Source organism: Ornithodoros turicata, chromosome 6, assembly GCF_037126465.1.
Source record: "Ornithodoros turicata isolate Travis chromosome 6, ASM3712646v1, whole genome shotgun sequence".
Taxonomy (NCBI): Eukaryota; Metazoa; Arthropoda; class Arachnida; order Ixodida; family Argasidae; genus Ornithodoros; species Ornithodoros turicata.
In genome coordinates, this window is record NC_088206.1 from 24,070,617 (window position 1) to 24,091,100 (window position 20,484).

General features: G+C 46.0%; 1 protein-coding gene across 1 annotated transcript in view; it reads right to left on the minus strand.

Annotated features, from left to right (window-relative positions):
* The window catches only part of LOC135396438 (protein MON2 homolog), a 118,707-nt gene that overhangs the window by 80,851 nt on the left and 17,372 nt on the right, over positions 1 to 20,484 (minus strand). The window contains exons 7-15 of the mRNA XM_064627402.1: positions 19,426 to 19,526; positions 18,945 to 19,357; positions 18,657 to 18,890; positions 16,389 to 16,589; positions 16,184 to 16,328; positions 12,831 to 13,004; positions 5,767 to 6,020; positions 3,859 to 3,946; positions 569 to 901 (exon numbers count right to left, since the gene is read on the minus strand). Coding sequence (XP_064483472.1) covers positions 569 to 901; positions 3,859 to 3,946; positions 5,767 to 6,020; positions 12,831 to 13,004; positions 16,184 to 16,328; positions 16,389 to 16,589; positions 18,657 to 18,890; positions 18,945 to 19,357; positions 19,426 to 19,526 — 1,943 coding nt within the window. The remainder of the gene's footprint in view (positions 1 to 568; positions 902 to 3,858; positions 3,947 to 5,766; positions 6,021 to 12,830; positions 13,005 to 16,183; positions 16,329 to 16,388; positions 16,590 to 18,656; positions 18,891 to 18,944; positions 19,358 to 19,425; positions 19,527 to 20,484) is intronic.

Below are 20,484 nucleotides of genomic sequence, written 5' to 3' on the forward strand. Positions count from 1 at the left end.
TCGTCTCTCGTAGGGGCTGCAGAGACATAGACCTCGGGCAGAAACTAAGAGCCACAAAAAAATGTGCGACATCAAAGCATAAATGAGCTAACGTGGTGACATGTGACAGCAGCAATGGTTGAGCTGCGCAGCTGAAACAGGAAGGCATCGAGGAAGGCGAAGGGGAGTGCACCGCATGATTTGCTGTTGAGCTTGAGCCACCTGACTTGCTGTCCTATGACTCGCTACTCGTGACCGGGAAAGGGAATGCCAAGCTAATGCAATGCCAATAGCTAAGGAAAGGGAAGTCGTCGGCATGTGGTGCTTTTTATCAGTCGGAAAATGTGTGCTCTGTGGAAAACTTATGAATTAAGCAGGACGCGTGGCGCACACACACTTCAAATTATGCTGCCAGATTGAAATGCGCGAATACAGGACCGCTGCAATCCTTCGAACTGACCGGGATTTCGAATTAAGCGAGTTCGAATTAGCAAGGTTCTACTGTATACTGAAAATAATTTGTGCACCCTTGAAGTTTTAGGAGCTGGCAACTAATCTTGTAAAACTACAGGAACAAAATTAAGACTACCTGTGGCCACCCAAAAGAGAGGGCTTCTCCATTGCTGTGCAGTAAGGCAAGCGTGCAGTCCAGCTGCTTCTGTCGAATATCCAGATGGGTAGAACTCATTTCCACCAGTGGCGTCAGCAACAGGGTCTGCAGTGCCTCCGAAGGAGCCCCCTGGTTCAGGGCTGCCTTTACCAGGTAGGTGAGGGCTTCTGCTCCCCATTCACGCATGCGAGCATGGGGGTGGGCACACACCTCCAGGAGATGCTGCGTCACAGGGCGCCACAGGACCTCCACTCGGCCCAGGTTCACCAGACCAGTCTCCAAAAGCTTTGCCACAGCAAACAGTGAAGGTTCCTGCGTTGAGGATGCAATCACAGATAAGAAAGGACACCTCCAAGGAGAAATTCAGTCGCACGGGCACACCACTTTCGGGACCAGATAGAACATGGCTTCACACACGTATACAAGATTCTGAGGTTAAACTTGCGTAGTAAAGTAATAGATTTGGCACGTTGGTGTTGCAAGTTCATACTGAGGAGTGCAGACGACCAGATAGGCAAACACAAACAACTGTTGGTTGTGAGTAATTGTTTGTGCCTGTCTGCCGTCCTGTTGTCCACACTCTTCACGAGGAACTTAAAGGGATTGCAAAGTGAATGGGGTAAGCCTATAAAAACCGTACATTTTCCTGAAAGTCTGCAGACTGTTTCTTCATTTTTCTGACAGACTGTAGTGTGTTTCTAAGAGTCTGTCATACGACCTAACATATAAAACATAACATGAAGCATAACATATGAAAAATATGAAGAACTGAGACATAATGACGTGTGTAGAGCTGTGCGAATAGTGAAGTTTTGGTTCGAATCGAATACAAATAGAATACGCATTTCTTCAAATAATAATGAATCGAATACGTTCAAATACTGCTACATGTATGTACTACATAGAAAGCTATGTCATGAATAAATATTTCTTGTCAGTATTTACATAATCAATTAGCATAGCCATTCTCAAGTAGCCATTCTTCCAAGTACACGCTTGAAATGATGCACATCGTCAAGATCGATAAGTTGTGTTTCGAGGTACAAAAATATGCTCCACTATTAGGCACTTGATACGCCGTGTAAGCTTACAATATTAGGGCAAAGCCTTAAGTTGTTTCATACTGCACCGCGAAATAAGGCACAAAGCTAGAGGAAGATATCAACCAAAATTTTTAATCCTATAACAAATTTACTGCTGGAAACATAAAACACTTATGTACAATTTACAGTAGCCGACTGATTTTTTGGACGCCGATTATTCGGACTTGTTAGTTCAGACTCCCACGGGAAACTGTGACCTTTGCCGTAGAATCAATACATTTTTAGTACCGTTTTTCTGGTCAGGTCGAAGTCCGAAGGCACGATTTTCCGGGCTAAAACTCTTGCTGAAAAGCCCCAATACGGCCATTTTCGGCACTATGGCAGCAACTTCGAAACTGCCATTATGCATTATGCGCTTGGATTGGATTGGTACATAATCGGAATCCTAGGCGATACGATACTACTCTAAAACTTCCTAACCGTACCCCTAGGCGACGCCAGGGCTGCAGTGAGCGCCAGCGCTTTCGGGAGTGCGGGATGCTAGTTGAGTAATGGCGCATTCCAGTGGCAGAGCTGGATCAAAGTTTTGCCCTTGTAAGTGAAAAAAAACTGTTCCACTGGTAGAGCGGGGCATGCGCTGAATGTTCCAGTGGTGGAGCAGGGGCAAAAAAAAATTTGCTCCAAGGAGCAATAGTTTTTGACCCAGCGATTACCTTAGCAGAACACGACAGAGAAGAGGAGGCATGCGCGCGATAAGTGAGGCCGTGATGTTTGAGCTTTCTTTTCTTTTTTTTTCTTTTTACTCGTGTGTCGCGCAGGTGGTCATGCGTCTCTTGAACAGTGGAAATAATGGTGCTTCCCACAGTGTGTAATTATATTGTGAGATTCCGAAGCAGCTTGCTGAACCCCACGTGACCAGAGCAAACCCAAGAAAGCATGCGGGACATGCGCTATGCACAGAGCCGCATCGTACCTTGAATGCTAGCATTCCACTGACAAAGCAAACCCGTGCGACCATGCTGGGAGCATGCACGAAACCCCACACAGTGCTGCGCAGAAATTGCTCTCCCAATGGAATTCACCACAAGTTTGTGTTTGGGCATGCTACCGCTGATATTGTAAAAAATCTCGAGCTGCGCACGAGATGGTGGATGCCGAAAATGTGCGGCAAGTGCTCGTGCAGCCGAAAAGTGAATCAGACTCGGAAGACAAACGCACTGACCAACCGTCAACCGCAGACATCGTGAACTCGTTGGCGGTGTTGTGCAGGTGGGCGGGTGGAGAAATGTATAGGTTGAAGGTGCGGCCAGCCTGCTCTAAAGGTGGTGTTGTCAAATGTGTACAATGAACATATGACGCTTGCGCGAATCGAATATCATCGCACGCAGGCGCCACATGCAACAGCGCACAATTACTGACTTCTTTAGTGCAGTTAAGGCGAAATAAAGTTTAATTTAGTGATTGTCCGATGTTTCGGACTGCTGTATTATTCGGACCTTTTTCCGGTCACCGCCAAGCCTGGAAAATCAGTTGGCTACTGTACAAAGAAATTATTATAGCCTTCACAGAATTTACCATGTAGTAATACCGTAATTTCACACGTATAAGCTGCACCGCAGATAAGCCGCAGGTCCTGTTTCTAGGAACGTTTTGAAAATTTTCGGGCAGATAAGCCGCACTCGCAGATAAGCCGTGGGCAATACAACGTGACTGATTTGTGCAACAAAGGAGACCATAGAGAAGGCCACAAACCCTGTGGTCCATACTCCGGGGTCGGCATGGTGTACGACAAAGGAGGTCAGTTCTAGTGTTCTACCAAGATCAGATTGTGCCCTTGTTGCGTGCTTTTCATGGATCGACGGGTCAGTGGCCTTCCAGAAGACATGAATCACTGTCACCACTTTCGCTAAAGCTGCTTCAGGAAGGCGCCAGGAAGGTCAGTCAACTCTAATGTGGACGCGACGCTGTTACATATTGTTCGTGCATTGGCAGGGCAGTGCTGTTCCAGAGACAGTGTCAGCCCTTTCATTAAAATCGGCGTATAGAGAAAATACCAGGAAAAAATAGTTATCAGATAAGCCGTGAGAAAAAAAAATTGCACATAAGCCGCGGCTAATACGCGTGAAATTGCATTTTATAATCAGCATGAGCTCCATACCCCCATGGGAAACAAGCAAACACAACCTTGCTCGTGCTAGTGGGGAACAACTTCACAATAAGACTCACCCTGTTGTTGTATGCCAGCTCCATGGATTCAGAAGAGAGTTTGCACAAAGCGTCAATCAAATGGTGGAGCGCAACGTCATCCAGGTACCTGAAAGTACACAGATATTGTCAACGAATGATCAAGGTAACAGGCAGTAAAGATGGTCCACTTACTGGGAGTTGTGAAAAACACGTGACAACGTGCCTGCCAGTGGCACGTAGCTGGCAGCAGGTAAAAGAGAGGACAATCATAGAGTGTACAATTAGCACACCCCAATGGTGCTAATATAACTGTGCCCTAACAACGCGTCAAGCCAGAAAGACAAAGCCTGTTTAATGTATAGGAAAGTTTGATTTTCATGATGTGCTCAGATGAGCAGGTATTACATTAAGACTTAGAGTAACATAATCACCTCCTTTGAGTGTTAATCAAGCAGAGTAAAACATTATTAAAACCATCATGAAGGTAGTCGTCTACCATGCTGACCGTCGTCCAGTGACCTGTCAAGTAACAGCTCTTCACCTGTGTTTATAGCAGTCTCACCATTTCTGTAGTGTGCTATAAAAATCACAGTGCAGATAGTTTTGTCATGAAGATTTCATTAACTGTATTCTTGTGGTGTTTGTACCAAAAGCAATGCGCAAAACCAAATGTCTTCGAAATAGTGGGATCTGAAGAATTACATTTAGTAAGCAAACATACCTTGCTCTTCCCTGTTTTTCAGCATGAATCGTAACACCAGCAAACACTTGCACTGCACTGTCTATAGTACAACTTTAAAATGTCAATCATTCTGCTTCAGCTTTAGGAATCTCAGTGAGATAGCAAAGAGCTTTGCTTGCTATGCACGCCCATTTTTCTCTTCACATACGTATGTTTGTAGAGTTCAAATTGTAAATTTAGTTTGAGTGTTGTGCAAGAACAAGCACAACCTTCAAACACTTTTTAGTAATTTAATGATTGCACCACAATATTAATTCATTACGTTCATACGGTTGTCATGCGTTATGTTTATCAGGGATGCCCCAAATCGAAAAACACAAAACAAGCAGTTGGATGAAGTACAGTACACTTCTGTTAATTCATTCTTTCGTTTAATTCCATCTCATGCAAGGGATCTCGTGGGCATTCACACATTGCCATGGATACAGTGTGTAAAATCAAATGAGTTGGACATGAGAGATTGCGCATGCATGCGTGTTTACTACACATGGTAGTGGAAAATTTGGGATGGGAACAGGAAAGAACAAGCAGAAATCATGTCTGAAAAGCACCAAAATGGCCAATTGCAAGTTGGCATTGCACCTGTATCGCCGGGTGTGCAAATGCAGGAGGGGAGAGAAGGCCAACCTTTTTCCTCTCTTCCCCTGTTGCCTGGTCTCTGTTTGCATTTCTTTGGTCTCATGGCAGCTTTGTAGCAGCACTTTTATGACCATATATGTGTTTCAGAAGCTATACCCTTCACAGAAAGAAAATGATTCACCATTTTCCATCTGTGAAGGGCATTTAAATAGATTCTCAGGGTGTTCGTCCATCATCACCCTAATTTTGCGCTCCCATACTGTCTAATTAACAGGTGTCTACTGTACTTCAATCACTATGAGAAGAAACTAACATATATGTGAGTCCAGCAAAAAGCAGACAGTGTCCACAAGATCCAGCAAAATAAACCGTAAATCATGAAAGATATAGCAAACAGGGAAGATATGCTGCAGAGATATGCCAGTTTTCATGCCCAGTATCCAGTCTCATTGCTTTTCAGACAAGCCTCGTGCACTGAGAATGCATGTGACTCCACATCTTTGTTGTACCCCATTACGATGTGCAGCCCCTGTAGTAACTTTCCTCCAGGAAGAATCAAGATGAAAGAAACGAATACTGAAAGATGCATTGTGGCATGCCATACAAGAACTGAGAAGGAGACTCACTGTGAACTCTCAAACAGGCGAGATAGCATTGTGGATAGGACAGGGAGGTCAGCCATGGCTGCTGTGGTGATGACAGAGCTGTCATTCTTGGGAGCTGCTTTGAGACTTCCTCCTGTAGATGGCTTAAGTCCCAGAATCCACACAAGGTGCTGGAGGGTGGTTAGCACCAAGTGCCACGCAGTGCCCAGAACTGCTCCATGGCTGTGCGCAAGTCCCAAGATGGCACGCATGCACTGGAGATTCTTCGCTGTTAACTGTAAATTCAGACTACATTGTAGGTGGCCAAACAACCATGCACGAGAACCTGGTTCCTCTAATGTCAACCTAAGGCATCTCTACAGATAATAGACGTCCACACCCATTGGTATGATGGCCAGTACACCTGTAGCATCAGTTGTTCTCCTTTCCTATGCTGCTCTAGATCGAGCCTGGTATGCAGTCACTGGCCAATTTATAAAAAAAAGAAAAGAAATTGAAGCCATAAAATTGGTCTGAATTAATAGAGCCATCCAGATTCTTAGAGATAAAACCTGACTTTTTCCCAAATTTTTTATTCACATAGACAAAAGTATCTCAAAGCCTGCAATGTAAGCCTGCTCTGTGCTGAACAAATGTGAGAATATGCTTACAAGAAATTTTGGCAAAAGCAGAGACAGCGTGATAAGAGCCATGACCACGGAATCAATCACCAATGGTAGACACCCTTGTAACATTAATGTGCTTCTGCTTGCTTTCCATCATTTGCACTGCTTGACCCACAGCTGTGTAGTTATTCAGTATGTGCCAGCTTGCTTCTTTTTGTTTTTAACCAACAGATATGATGATGATTGGTGTTTTTATTGCGCATTAGCAACTTGGGCCACAATGCACCAAGACAGTGTTATAGTAAGTGCCTAGTGGTTTTAAAAAAAGAAAGTTCAAAACTGAAACATAACGAAGGTTAAAGACAGATTGAGTGATACAATAAAAACAGATGCATAAGAACTTCTAAAATTACAAGGCAGTTATACTATAACCAATATACATAAAAAAGCTCATAATTCTACTAAAAGGTAAAAGGGGTTCATCTAAACCATATTGGTAAAACTCGTTAAAGTGACGACGACGATGGGGTTCATGTGAAGGACATGTGATGAGGATGTGCAGCACGGAAAGCTGCTACCCAACTGCACAGTGTGTGCAGTTGGGTAGCTCCTCCCCGCGAAGCAAAAAGCCGTGTGTCCCAGCCTTAATCAAGACAACAGGACTCCGTGTAATCGGTTTTTGGGACTTTCTATGCTACTCTTAACTAGATGTAGTTTACTGCGGCTCTGTGCATCCCAATAGAGCTGCTATGCTTGGTTTAATGTTTAGCTCAGGGCCGATCTGAGGCCCTGATAAGGAACGTCGAAAGGAGTTATATTGGCTGAAAGGGCAGCCACAGCAGTTCTTTTTTGTTTTAAATTCTGCGTTAGTAACGCAAAGCAACTGTGGCTATGAGTAGCATACAGATGTGTAAAGATGGCGAGAGGACAGCAGGAAGGAGTGGGGGACGGGGGGTTAGTATGCGTCCTGAGCCGACTTTGGGGAACTTTGTTTTTTGTTTTTTTTAATTGGGTGTTAGCGCCGCGAAGCAACTGTGGCTATGAGCGACGTACAGATGTGGACAGACAGAGAGAGGATAGCAGGAAGGAGTGGGGGACAGGGGGTTAGTATGCGTCCTGGGCCGACTTCAGGGGGAACTGTGCCGACATTCGTCTGGAAAGTCTTCGGAAAACCCAGGGAAAACCTCAGACAGCACAGCCGGCGGTAGGATTCGAACCCACCACCTCCCAGTCTTCAGCACGACCTTGGTTACCACCAACGAGCGGACGCCTTAGCCCACTCAGCCATGCCGCTGGTTTCAGGGGGAACTGTGCCGACATTCGTCTGGAAAGTCTTTAGAAAACCCAGGGATAACCTCAGACAGCACAGCCGGTGGTAGGGTTCAAACACACCATCTCCTAGCCTTCAGCACAACCTTGGTTATCACCAATGAGCGGGAGCCACAGCGGTTCTGTCAGCACATTCATTGCCAGGTATGCCCATGTTAACCAACTGATGTTGATACAGCTGTACGCATTGCATTGCATTGCATTGCATTGCATGCAAAGGCTGTAGTTCACATGACTGGTGATACTGCAGAAGTGGTGAACATCAACATCATAATCATCTCAACTGTTGTCTCATTCAAGCAATTGTCCCAATTCTTGTCCACGTCCGTATCCGCCATGTCAAACTCCCTATCAGCGTCACCACTTGACACTAAGGTTGTCACCCGGCCCGTATTTTACCGGCTGCTGCTGCAGATTAGCACTATTATTAGCACTAGCATTAGATTGAGCAGATTAGCACACACGTAAAAGCTTCTCCTCTAGCTAGGGGCAGGCTTCTGTGCCCGCTCTGCACCAGAAGCTATACAAAATAGCGAGATTTGAAGTGCACTGTTTGTCGTAGCTGACCCATCTGCTGTTGCATGACATCTCCTAGCCATCAGCTAACTATCAGTCCTATTGTGTCCGAACAATCAAGTGATTCTTTGATGAAGTGGCACAAAATATTAGACCACAAATACATTTGCTTTATAGAGAGTTGGATGGTGCCTGGAGTTGTCGTAGAAATAAAAAAGTACACATTTTTATCGTCTGAAAAGCTGGTTGGCGACTGTATGTCCCACTTGGAACAAATGTCAGTTCTTCCTTACACCTGCAACCAGGGCTGGCGATGGGGGATGGGGGGTGAGTAAGGCGACCGCCTTAGGCCCCGCACACGAAGCACTCAATCAGGGATTTTTTTTTTTTTTAATATCAAGTATGCACTTAATCGTGTGAAACAGGCCCCGTGATGTGCCTTTGCCTCAGGCCCCACACGCCCCTAGCAACGGCCCTGCCTGCAACCTTGACTCCACCTCTCAAGTTTCCATCCTACGTCCCACTGTGTGACAACATTTCCACCACCAATGCAACGACATGCAGACAGTTCTCCAGTAGTTTCCAAATATGGCAGCACACATGCCATCGCAGATTTCAAACAATGCCCACCTAAACAGGCCTTGCATTACACTCTTTGCAAGCTCCGAGATACATGTTCTGCCGCCAATACACCAAAAGTTGGACAATCAAAAAAGGATTTGGCAAGAGCCTGAAACACAGTTGGCTTCCATCTTTCATCATTAATTTCTTGGGCAATTTGAGGCTTTGTATGTATTTGTCCTTCTATGTTGTTCCAGCCTCAGAACATCAGTTCTCTCATGTTCACACTTCTCGTCGTCTGTTTCTGGAATGTCGGGTTAGCCACGCCTCAATTCAGCAAATATTTTCTATCTACGTATAAATGGCACTCTTATGGAATTCAGATGTCGCAATATCTGAGTGACATTGATCCAGGCTATGGGATAGAATTTGCAGCATGGGTGACACAGCGACCTCAGATAAACCCTTAGTGTAGTTCCTTTCACCATCTGTCAAAGTCCTGCTGATGAATGATACCAGGTGCAGGATTCCTTCACATTCTTGCAGTAGGACGGCAGCAATACCCACTCCACTTGCATCAGTTTTGATGATGAAGGGACGGTTGAGGTCTGGCAAGCTTAGCGCTGCATCTAAGAGCTTATGTTTGAGGGCCGAGAAGGCAGCCACGTGGTCGGCACCCCAGGTCCACACGCAGTTTTTCCACAAGAGCATTGTCAACGGCCTGGCAGTTTCCAAAAAGTTTGGTATAAAATTCCGATAGTAGCCAGTGAGGCCAAGGAATGCCTGTAGATCCTTAGTGTTTCCAGGGCAGGGAAACGACTGTACTGCTTCAACTTCCCCGGGTCAGGACGGCATTCCCCTGGGGAAATGATATGACCGAGGAACTTGAGTGATTGCCTACACAACTAAATTTTCTCCGGGATGATTGTAAGACCAGCTGCACGTATCCTATCTAACACCTCTTGCACCTGTACAATGTGGTCTTCTAAGGACTCTGAGTATATGAGCACGTCGTCCAGAAATGCCACTTATGCTTAATACCGTGCAAAACTTTGTCCATTAGCATTTGGAACGTAGCTGGGGCACCTGCTAGTCCGAAGGGCATTCGTGTGAATTGGAATGTGCCCTGGGGACAAAGGAAAGCAGTCTTTGCAATGTCATCTGGTGCAAGAGGGATGTGGAAGAAGCTTTGAGAGAGGTTGAGATTTGAAAACCATTGCGCCTGTCCCAGCTGTGCCAGCGGCAAGTCTGTCCTGGGCATCGGGTAGACTGGAACACGGGTCTTGGAGTTTAATGCTCTGCAGTCAATGGCCAGACGGTAGCCTCCTGACTTTTTAGGGACCAACACTGGCGCACTAACCCAGGGCTTGCTGCGGGTTCAATCATACATACACATCGTCAGCAATTGCCGGTGGGGAATGGCCTTTATTTGGAGAACGTACGAAGTTAACCAACTGTTGTGGATCAGTACCCAGAGTCCACCCACCGCGTCCCATGTGAACCGAAATGTCTGTTGCCACAAGGAAGTCTCTCCCTAGCACTACCTCCCTTCACAGGCCTGCCATATGAAGAAAGTGCTGTTTATGGCTGCCGCCAGACCAGCGAATTCTGTACCTGACTGACTGTGCTGTGTTGGTATATCCAGTTGCTAAGCGGAGGGAATGAGACCCCTCTCGAGGCGCTGCACCTGCTGACTGGGCCGCTGCCATAGCTGCATCTCCAAAACGGCTCACGCTGGATCCGGTGTCCAGCAATGCTTGGAAGACGCTGTTTCCTACTGTCACCTCCAGCAAGGGCTCCCTGCGGTCGGCTGTGGCTGCTACCTGCAGCAATGCGTCGTAGGTGCTGGCCGGGTCAGTGCCTACACCCGCGCGTTTCCCGGACAGTTGGCCCGAAGGTGTCCAACACCGTTGCATGCATAGCAGCGGGGCTGTCCTCTGGACAGTCTTGTAGCACATTGCCTCGCCATGTGGCTCATTCCTCCACAACGATGGCAAAGTTGCGGCTGATTCCGTGCCCTAGCTGCAGCTTCAGCATTGCTAAAGCCCTCTTTGTGGAACTGCCATTGATGGCCTGCCTGGTTTCTACCGTATCCAGCGCTGCTGTCCCACGCTGTGGATGGCTGGGTGTTCCTTGGCTCAGAGTCAACAGGGGGTGGCCGTTGGAGGGCTGATGGTTGTAGAGGTCAAGCACATGCAGTGGCTCCTCAACCTCTCGATTGACTTGATGGCTGGATTTGCAGGGTGTCCTCAACAAACGCCAAGTCTTGAGCTACTTTGCTGCCGCTTGGTGGGGGTAGCTTGTAACACAAATGGCTCCATGCCTTCTCCATTAATCCACCAGCAGCCTCGGCCATCTCGCGCAGGTTTTTGAACAGCATAATCTTCGCCAAATCCTGGAATTTGGGACACATCAGCCTCCTGGTGGTAAGCACTTTTTCATCGTCTGGCACGCTCTCCCCGATTTGATCGAAGTATTCTGCGATCACGTGTATAAAATGGCGGAGATTCTCCTGCGGGTGTTGTGTCCAACAATGCCACTCCGATTTCAGGTGTTGTTTGTAGTTGTCGGATATGACTTCCTTTCGGAACGCGTTCACGAAGGTTCCTCAGTCACCGAACTTGCCGACAAAGCGCCACCATAGCTTCGTGCTGCCGTCCAGTGCTCCAGGTACTACTTGCCTGTACAACTGCGTGGTCTCCAGTTATGCCCGAAGCTTGGCAGAATTCTTCCCGTCGCAGCAAGAACCTGTCCAACGACTGCCGGTCCTCGTAGCACGAAAATCTTGGCAAGATTGAGAACGCACCGCTGGGTCTCGATGGCAGTAGCGACGTTGCGGCGGTTGTGGTCGGGCGCACTGCCCCGATACCTGCCGTGCCTGACGGTGATGGAGCGCCTTGGAAAGTTGTATCGATTGGGGTGTTCATCAGAAGTTGCCAAACTTGGCCCGCTATTGTTCCCTTTGAAGAAGAGAGCCGTCAGTTTGTGCAAGCAAACTTTGTATCGCGATGCCGGCGTCTACCTCCTCATTTGGCGTCCCGCTGACTTCATCGGGTGATATTTTCACCTTGGGTTGCTGAGACGCGCCCCCACTTGTTAGGTTCGACGAAGGTAGTCGCACACTTTAATGTTGCACAAGTATTTACAATTTCCGATAAGAGTTCTCACATTGCCGAAATGTCCCAAACGCCACTCACTCTCCAGCATGCCGGATTCTCTAACCTTTGAACATGAGAGAACTGATGTTCTGACGCTGGAACAACATAGAAACGTCAAATACATACAAAGCCTCAAATTGCCTAAGAAATTAATGAAGAGGCCTGGACCGGCAATCCAGAAGATGTGTGTTCGAGTCCTACAGCTGGCTAACCTTTTCAGTGACTTCCATCTTTCATTCTCTAACCTTCCCTTCCTTGTTCCCTCCTCTCTCTCCCCCTTCTCCCCTGTTGCGCGCGCGCAGACCACTGACGTCCCCTGCGCATGTATCTCCCTCCTGTGCTAGCCACGGGAGGTGAACCTGAGTCCCGATCCCTCACACCCTTATTGTTCCTATCAGGCACTGTCAGTGATGAAGCAAGTTTCCTTGTGAATGGTGAGGTCAACAAACAGATGCCACCATGGGAATGAATAAAGTTATGTTGACATGAAGCACACCATTGTATTTCTGGCAAAAAATTCTGCCATTTGATGGTCACACCTACACTCCCATTAAAAATACTGAAGTTGGCCCCGAAATGGCAGCATTGCCACCATGTTGGTGACATGACCTAATAGGTGTCTAACAGGTGCCTAATTGATGTCCTTGCATCTGGAATTAAATCATCATCTACCTACCAAACTGTTTTCATTTGATATGGGTGTTCTTTACTTTTGAGACACCTTGTACAATAAAATTATTCAGATCCAAACAGAGAGAGTTGAAAATAGCCCATTTTTTAAAACAAAGTAGCAGACTGCGGACAAATTAGGATAACGGAAGATTTCAGCAAGTAGCTCCCAGAATATGTTTCATGTAACTTCTCTTACAGTGCATTTTCTTCAAAACTTTCAATGCAGTGGACTTTGAAAACCTACCATGACTGGTCCCTGGTGTGCGCCGAGTGAAGGAGTTGGTAGGGGAGTGCCCACTGCCACAACTTGTTGCCGGGGGGTCTCATCACCCCCGAGGTAGGGCCCTAGGGAAGGTGTTGATGGGCCATCACCTCTTACATGAGGGGGGTTCACCTTGGGAAATGCGGAGCTCAGTACCTGGAAAGAAAATAGTGGCACTTGCACACATCAAGGTTCTTTGCTACAAGAGCTCACCAAGAGTTTTTTCAGGCATAGCGATTTTGCAGTTCAATATCTTTCCAACGAACGCATTCACGGCTTTGAATTTTCTCCACGCACTCTCAGCTACGTTGGCTTCTAGTGCGTTGAATCACTTTCGGGGGGGTTTGCTATTTTGCAGCTAAAAATACATAAAGTTGGCAACAACAACGAACATCGCTCATATTCTTGCGCTTATTACGGCACTTGTGTACATGCCGGTGAAACGAGAAACATATCGTCATGTAGCGGAGACTGAGCTCTATAATTTGGTATCAAATTTAGGTCCCAGGGTGCTGTCACGCACACAGGAATCTACAACACGCAACATTTGAAAAAGTGTGGTTTTTGAGCGCCCATATCTAAAAAACACCACCTTGAATATTCTTCCAACTTTGTAGGAATATGCTTCCATATATAATATTTGAGTGCACAGAAAATCAAATGTCCTTTCCTTGCACAAGAAAAGTTAGAGCGCGCCAAAGTTTCAGTGTCAGACTGTGGTACATGTAGACCATGGAAGCTCTGCGAGAAGTTCACTGGTCGATATTCGCGTTTTTCTTGAGACAGCGAACCGTGGTACTTGTAGTCTACCCAAGGAGACGTCCTTCAGTTAGCATGGAAGCATAGACAACGATTTCTGTGTCCGTCGGCGTGTACTTTGCTGTGTCAGGAGCCGCCGCTGGTGGTAACGAACAGCGACGAGAGTAACAAGATTAGAGCCACCCGCACTGGAGCCGTATCGGGCTTCAGGCACAAAACCTAATTTAGTTTGGAGTCATTGCGAGAGTGAGTGGTTCCTCTAGCTGTTGCCAGTAGTGATGTCGTTTGTAACAGTTGTGTTTTGACACTGTTTCGACTCGCCGTTGCTTTGCCATCTGTATCTTTTTCATGAACATGAAATTAAGTAAAGACCGTGTCTACTGCGCTAACTACATGAACAAGCACAGACAGAAGATATATTTTCAAATGAACTTCAACCATGTATCTTCACTGGACGATGAGTTGATGAGAAACGTTCTGACGCCTGAACAGTATTTTTATGTGTGCGAGTCGGATTATCCTTGCCACAACTACTAATGTAATCAATCAAATATAAATATATAATAGCTCATCTTTACTTGCATTAGAGACCTGGATGTAAAAATCGAATTTTCATGCACGTACCGTGCAAGCTGTGACACACACTCAATCTACATTTCTCTATAGTGTCCTTGTGAAGCCATCGTGCTGCTTTCGACGTCCTGGGGAAAATATTCGACTCTCTGGGTTCTCATATAGCAGCACGAACAGCACGGGCGGCTGTCACAAGAAAAACGTGAATATCGACCAGTTAATTTCTCACAGCGCTCCCACGGTCATTACATGCACCACAGTCGGACACTGAAACTTTGGCACGCTCTTTTATTGTGCAAGGAAAAAAAACTTCAATCTTATGTGCACTCAAATATCATATACGGAAACATGTGCCTACAAAGTTTGAAGAATTTTCTGATGGTGTCCGGAGTACCTTGCCTAAGGTGGAATCACCCAACTGGCTCACATAAGCCATTTCCCAGTCATGGTCATCAGAAAAACAGGAGATGCACTTAATGGTGCACTACCTGTTGTTCTTCTCAGTGGTGCACCAGCACACTTTCATGGAAAGCCATGAGTGTTAGAAAGCTGTACAGTGTGCATTGCAGATGGCACTTTTCATCTTGGCAAACTCTGGGAGAGTGCTCCCTGCACCTTTGGCACATTACATGGATTTATAACGTAAAATTTCAGCCATCTATTGCGTACGTATCGCTAGTGGAGCTGAACCGGACGACGCGCATCCTGCCGGACTGGCGAGAAGCCAGCGAGAAATGATTGGCGGATACGCTTGATGATTCTGCGCAGTGCTGATGTCACAGGCACGCAACGCACCATTACAGTGTGTTCCCATCGGAAGAACGTTGCATGGGTTTAGTGCGTATAAGACGTGTGAATTTGGGAAATCTCGAATATTCGAAGATATTCAATTTATTCGAAAGCCACAAATATAGAATCAAATCAAATACGAATACTGAAAATATTCGATTCGTATTTGAAATGTTGAATATTCACATAGCCCTAGTAGAAACCAAACGTGCGAGCCAAAAGCCCTGAACCAAATGAACGCAAGCTGTTTAGATATTGAAAAATCCCTAGCACAGCCTTGGACTCTGTACTTTCTGAACTTCAACATGGGAATCTTTCTCATTATTCAATAGCCACGCATGTTGGCGTTCATCGCAGACTGAATCGCAGTGAGAAAAGTTGGCAAGGATGTAGTCAGCTTCCTGCATCAGTGCTAAAAACCTTGTGGATGGGAGTTGTTCTTTATTTCTAGTCCAACACAGCTTGGCTATCAATGTTTTCTGCTTGCAACCATGGCCATTTAAGGCATAAATGTTTCATGGTGAAGTTCCATCTTGTTTTACAATTCCCTTCAAGTTTTCTATGTTGCATTGATGTTAGGAAAAAGTATGTTTGGGAGGTACTCAATCTTACCAAATTCTATTGTTCAAGTAATAAATGGAAGTCGGCCCAGGACGCATACTAATCCCCCTGTCCCCCACTCCTTCCTGCTGTCCTCTCTCCTTCTGTCCACGTCTGTACGCCGCTCATAGCCACAGTTGCTTCGCGGCGCTAACACGCAATCAAAAAAAAAAAAAAAGTAATAAATGGTGCTGACAGGACTTTAAGACTCCTAGGAAAAGGCAAAGTGACAGGTGCTGGACAGTCCCAGCAATTCTCTTCACTGTAGTAGTAATTTCATAGTACAGAAGTTCATTGCAGAAGAATATGATTGCACAGCAAAAAACTATTGTACTTGCATGTGAAAAAATTGTGGATGCCTATGTTCTATGGTTTCATACGGTACGGCATCCTATCATATGTGAAACATGGTATGGTTTCAGTACCAACAGCAGTCATGAGCTACTGTATTTTGCTGAATGTAAGGAGCATCCTAAATAAAATGTCTAGTTTGGGGGATGTGATGCTTCTATGGAACATTCATGCAGTAGCCATCATGGACATCTGTTCAGTAAAACAATAACCAACTTTTACAGAAAATGCTACTACAATTATTCATGCCTGAAGAGACTTACAGTGAGTGTATAGTGTGGGGGCAACGATCCCTTGCAGATAGTCGTGATGAACGCATCTCTCGGAGTGGACATGTTTAGATGGCCACAGAGGCTCGTGTACTGCTGCATTATCTTGAGGATTTCTTCAGTGGCTGCTTCATCCATGCTGCACGTCCACACAAAGCAAATGTCAACAATGTCTTCTTTGTGAACGGTTCCTCCTCACCTGGCATCCAGAAGCAAAGCCAGGGCAGCCAAGAGGCCACACCAGGAGGAAGAGACCAGCTGGCGGTGCAAGGCCTCGTCAGTGCTCTCGTTCACGATGCACGCAATGCTGTTGACCACGTCCAGCAGGCAGACATAAGCAACTGACACCCCGTAGCCCTCAGCAATCGTTGGGGGATCCACACGTTCCAGCATTTCCACACTGGGTGAGAACTACAGTGAGCTTCACATAGCCAGAGTCAAAGGGGCACTAAAGTGCAAAAGATTCTCGTCGTGGAATACAAGGTGCTGTTACTCTGACACCGACACAAAAGGAATGAGAGCCATGCGTGTTGTTGTTCGTGATTTATGGGCAAAAGAAACCGCAGTTTACGTTTTCCTTCTTCCTCTGCTTCTCAAGAAGGATGACAGTGCAGAGGCTGCCCCCACTGGTCTCCTCAAACAATTTATCCAACCATCACAAGAAGTTATTTGAGGAGATCATTCCTAAGCTTCTCCGCATTGTCGCACCATTGAGTAGGAGAGGGAGAGGGAAAGCTGAAATTGCGGTTTCTTTGTCTCATAAATCACGAACGACGTAACCAATGAATCCCGTTGCTTTCAAGTTGGTGTCAATGTAATGGCACCTTTTAATCTGCGAGGATAAATTTTTGCACTTTAATGCCCCTTTAGGGTAGTTTGGAAAAGGCGGAAATCTCACAGTGCAGCCAAGGATTTCATGACATTATGTTGGAAACTTTGAAATATTAGTGCTAGTGACAGAGCAGTTTTAAATACTGGCAGTACTTTCACGTCACCTGTTTTAACAAAGTTTTTTTTTTTTACCAACGAGGTGTTTTTTAAAATTATGTTACCGACCCACAATGATGTGTGTGTCTTGGACATCGAGAAGTAGAGATAGAGACATAGAACATAGAGAAGTAGAGACATGCGGTCAAGGGATTTTTTTCTGCCAGACAAAAATCCCTTGTCTGGGATTTTTGACACATATTGGTAACATTTTTATTTCATTTCAGTTGGTGGGAAGTTAATTTCTTGAATTGAACTCCGAAATTTCCCAACGCAACCCAACGTTTTCTTCGCTGAAATGGGTTCCCCGTGGTCATTTTACTCAGTGTAGCACATAATCCCACTTGTAATGCAATAGCAATTGCTGAAATAAATTGGCCGAAAATCCGTGGAAATGAGCTCTTGGCTCCGCCTCTTTTTTGGCGGCTTGTAGTTTGAGCGCGAAGTTGCGAAGAAAGGAGGTTACATTGACACGCCACACGAGGGGGAAAGGGTTACAAGCCTTACCCACGGAACAAACACGAGCGGTGAGTGCGGGAATCAGAGCTATCTTATCAAAAATGAGGTCACCCGACGGCTTGTAATCCTTTCCCCCCCCCATGTGGCGTGTCAATGTAACCTTCTTCCTTTGCACTTTTGCGCTCAAACTACGAGCCGTCAAAAAGAGGCGGAGCCAAGGGCTCATTTCCATGGATTTTTGGCGGATCTATTTCGGCAATATGCTCAGCAAGTAACCGAGCATTCTGCGCATATCTCCTCTCCACTCGGAAAGCCCCATTGGCGCCGGTGGCGCCCTCACTCTTCCCTCTCATTGCCTCCTCTCATGCGTAGAGACGCACTTGCACAGCGTATTGCCATTGCATTATGAGTGGGATTATGTGCTATACTGAGTAAAATGACCACAGGGAACCCAATTCAGCAAAGAAAACGTTAGGTTGCCTTGGGAAATTTCGGAGTTCAACTCAAGAAATTAACTTTCCATCAATTGAAATGAAATAAAAATGTTCCCAATATGTGGCAAAAGTTATTGACAGAAAAAATTCCTTGACCGCATGTCTCTCCGGGGCCTACGTTTTTTACTATGAATTTCTATCATGGTTGGTGGACCACCCTGTAGATAGAACATAGAGAAGTAGAGACCAGAATGCCATTTTGGTGCCACCTGGATTGCGGCTTCTGGCTGCTACTACTGAGTGGCATCACATTCTTCATACAGCTTGTCCAGAACAGTAGAAATAAATATGACGGAAAGTACTGTCTCAAGGCTGGAACACAAAAACTTGCAAATACAACACAAGCCTCAAGGTGCATAAGAACATGAAAGATTCAAATTGCAGGCTTGATCCTGCCACTGCCATACTTCACTCTTTCAGTGGAAATAAAAGGGGATTCGAGGGGCCACCCCTACTTGGGATAACTTGATTCTGGACAAAGTGTTTCGTAATGACTTCCCTCCTCTAATGAATGGATCGACACTCACTACGTGGCTTTTGCCCCTGGGCCAGTGACTTGGGTAAGAAGGGGCATCCACACACCCCTGTAGAGGAATGCAGCTTGAGGGGGCTGAACCATAGTGGGTCCCAGAGGAGGACTGGCCACAACACCATGATGGTCATTGGTGAAAAGTGCCTGCACATAAGCACCTAGGGCATTCACCATGTCTTGGAAGATTTTCGTACTGTGGTCTTTCATGTCATAACTCTCACAGAAGCTCCTGCAAAAGCACGAAACCATTAACACTTTTCGCTACATAAAACACTGCACTTGCCTGAGGAGATCTGGCTGCGTACACATCTTGTGCAGCACTTCCAGTGCAAGGGTTCGCTGCCAGGGAGGCTTCTCATGGTCTAGAAATTTCACCACCAGGGAGAGGAAGATCTCGCACTCTGTCACCAGCGTGGTATAAAACTTGTGGATAAGGACGGACACCATGCGGATGAGACGCATCGAGATGGGAAAGAACGGTCGGTCGGGCGCTGGACGGGCGTTTGGTGAGAACAGCTTGATAAGCAGCCGACAGACACGCTCCTTGAGCAGAAACCCAAACTCTGCATGCCTCACAAAGACTTGAGGGAAGCCGGATAAGATGGACTCTAACAGCTCCAGACCAAGTGTCCGTGTCATCTCGGTCAGCCCCACCAACCATAAGGGCTGATCAGCATTAACCATCTGAACAAGGTCCTGCACGACATTAATAAACGACATATTAAACCCTGTGGAAATGTTCTACCTTCATATTTATTGTTTACCTGAAAGAGTAAAAAGGCATCTGCTGCGCAGGGCCGTAAGGACTTCGGAGGGTTTCGACTTCCCACTTTTAGTTCCTCTACATTCAGCTCACTGGCTTTAGCTGAAAATACAACCTCGTAAGGAGTCGTTTCAAACTGGTTTTGCAGAGCAAGTTTATATTTAGCATAAGCAACAAATATCGACAAAGTACATATACAAAAGAGCACCAGTACAAATGTGTGAATTGGTCACAGATTACACATTTAGCGCACAAAGGAACTTTTTAAAAATTCCTTGCTCAATTGTAAAGCAGTGTTTATTAAGAGGTCATCGAGCCAGGCTAGAGAATTAGAATGTCGCCACATTATTTTTTAAAGACGCCGATGACGAATTCACATAGTCATTTCCTGGCTGCTTTCTTTGCCAGATTCTGAGCAACTGCATTCTCTCGGTCAAAGCATGGCAATCGAGTGTGTTCTCGTGGCATGTTCCTACCATAACCAATTTGCCAGTTAGCACTTTTCTCGTCTGGCATCGATCCAGCTAGGCAGCAGGGCGTCAAACTACGAGGTGGTATCAAAAAGTTCCTAGACTATAGGCGCATAAGAAGGCAAGTATCTACTTTGTTTAACATGAAAGAATTGATGTTCTGAGGCTGGAACAACATAGAAGGGACAAATACATACAGGCCTCAATGTCAGGAGCAAAAATGTAAGAGTGAAAGGAGGATGAGTGAGAGAGAGTGGTTGGTTTGTCCCCTCAGATGACGCACCCTGGAAGTTGCTGAGAAGGCGTGTTAGCTTAGCTCAATTGGTAGAGCCCTGGACCGGCAATCCAGAAGATGTGAGTTCGATTCCTACAGCTGGCTAACCTTTTCAGTGACCTTCATCTTTCATATTTCATACTTTGTTTAAGTTTCGCTATTATCACCCTCAAATAAATTTCTTTGTACACTGATACACTGCTCCCAGCTGCTTCACATTTTCGGAAGGCTCCCTGGAAGTCCTGTTCTCAGAGCATTTTCAGCATCTTCTGCGATTCACGCTACAGCTCGTTCACAGCTTCGAAACGGCGACCCT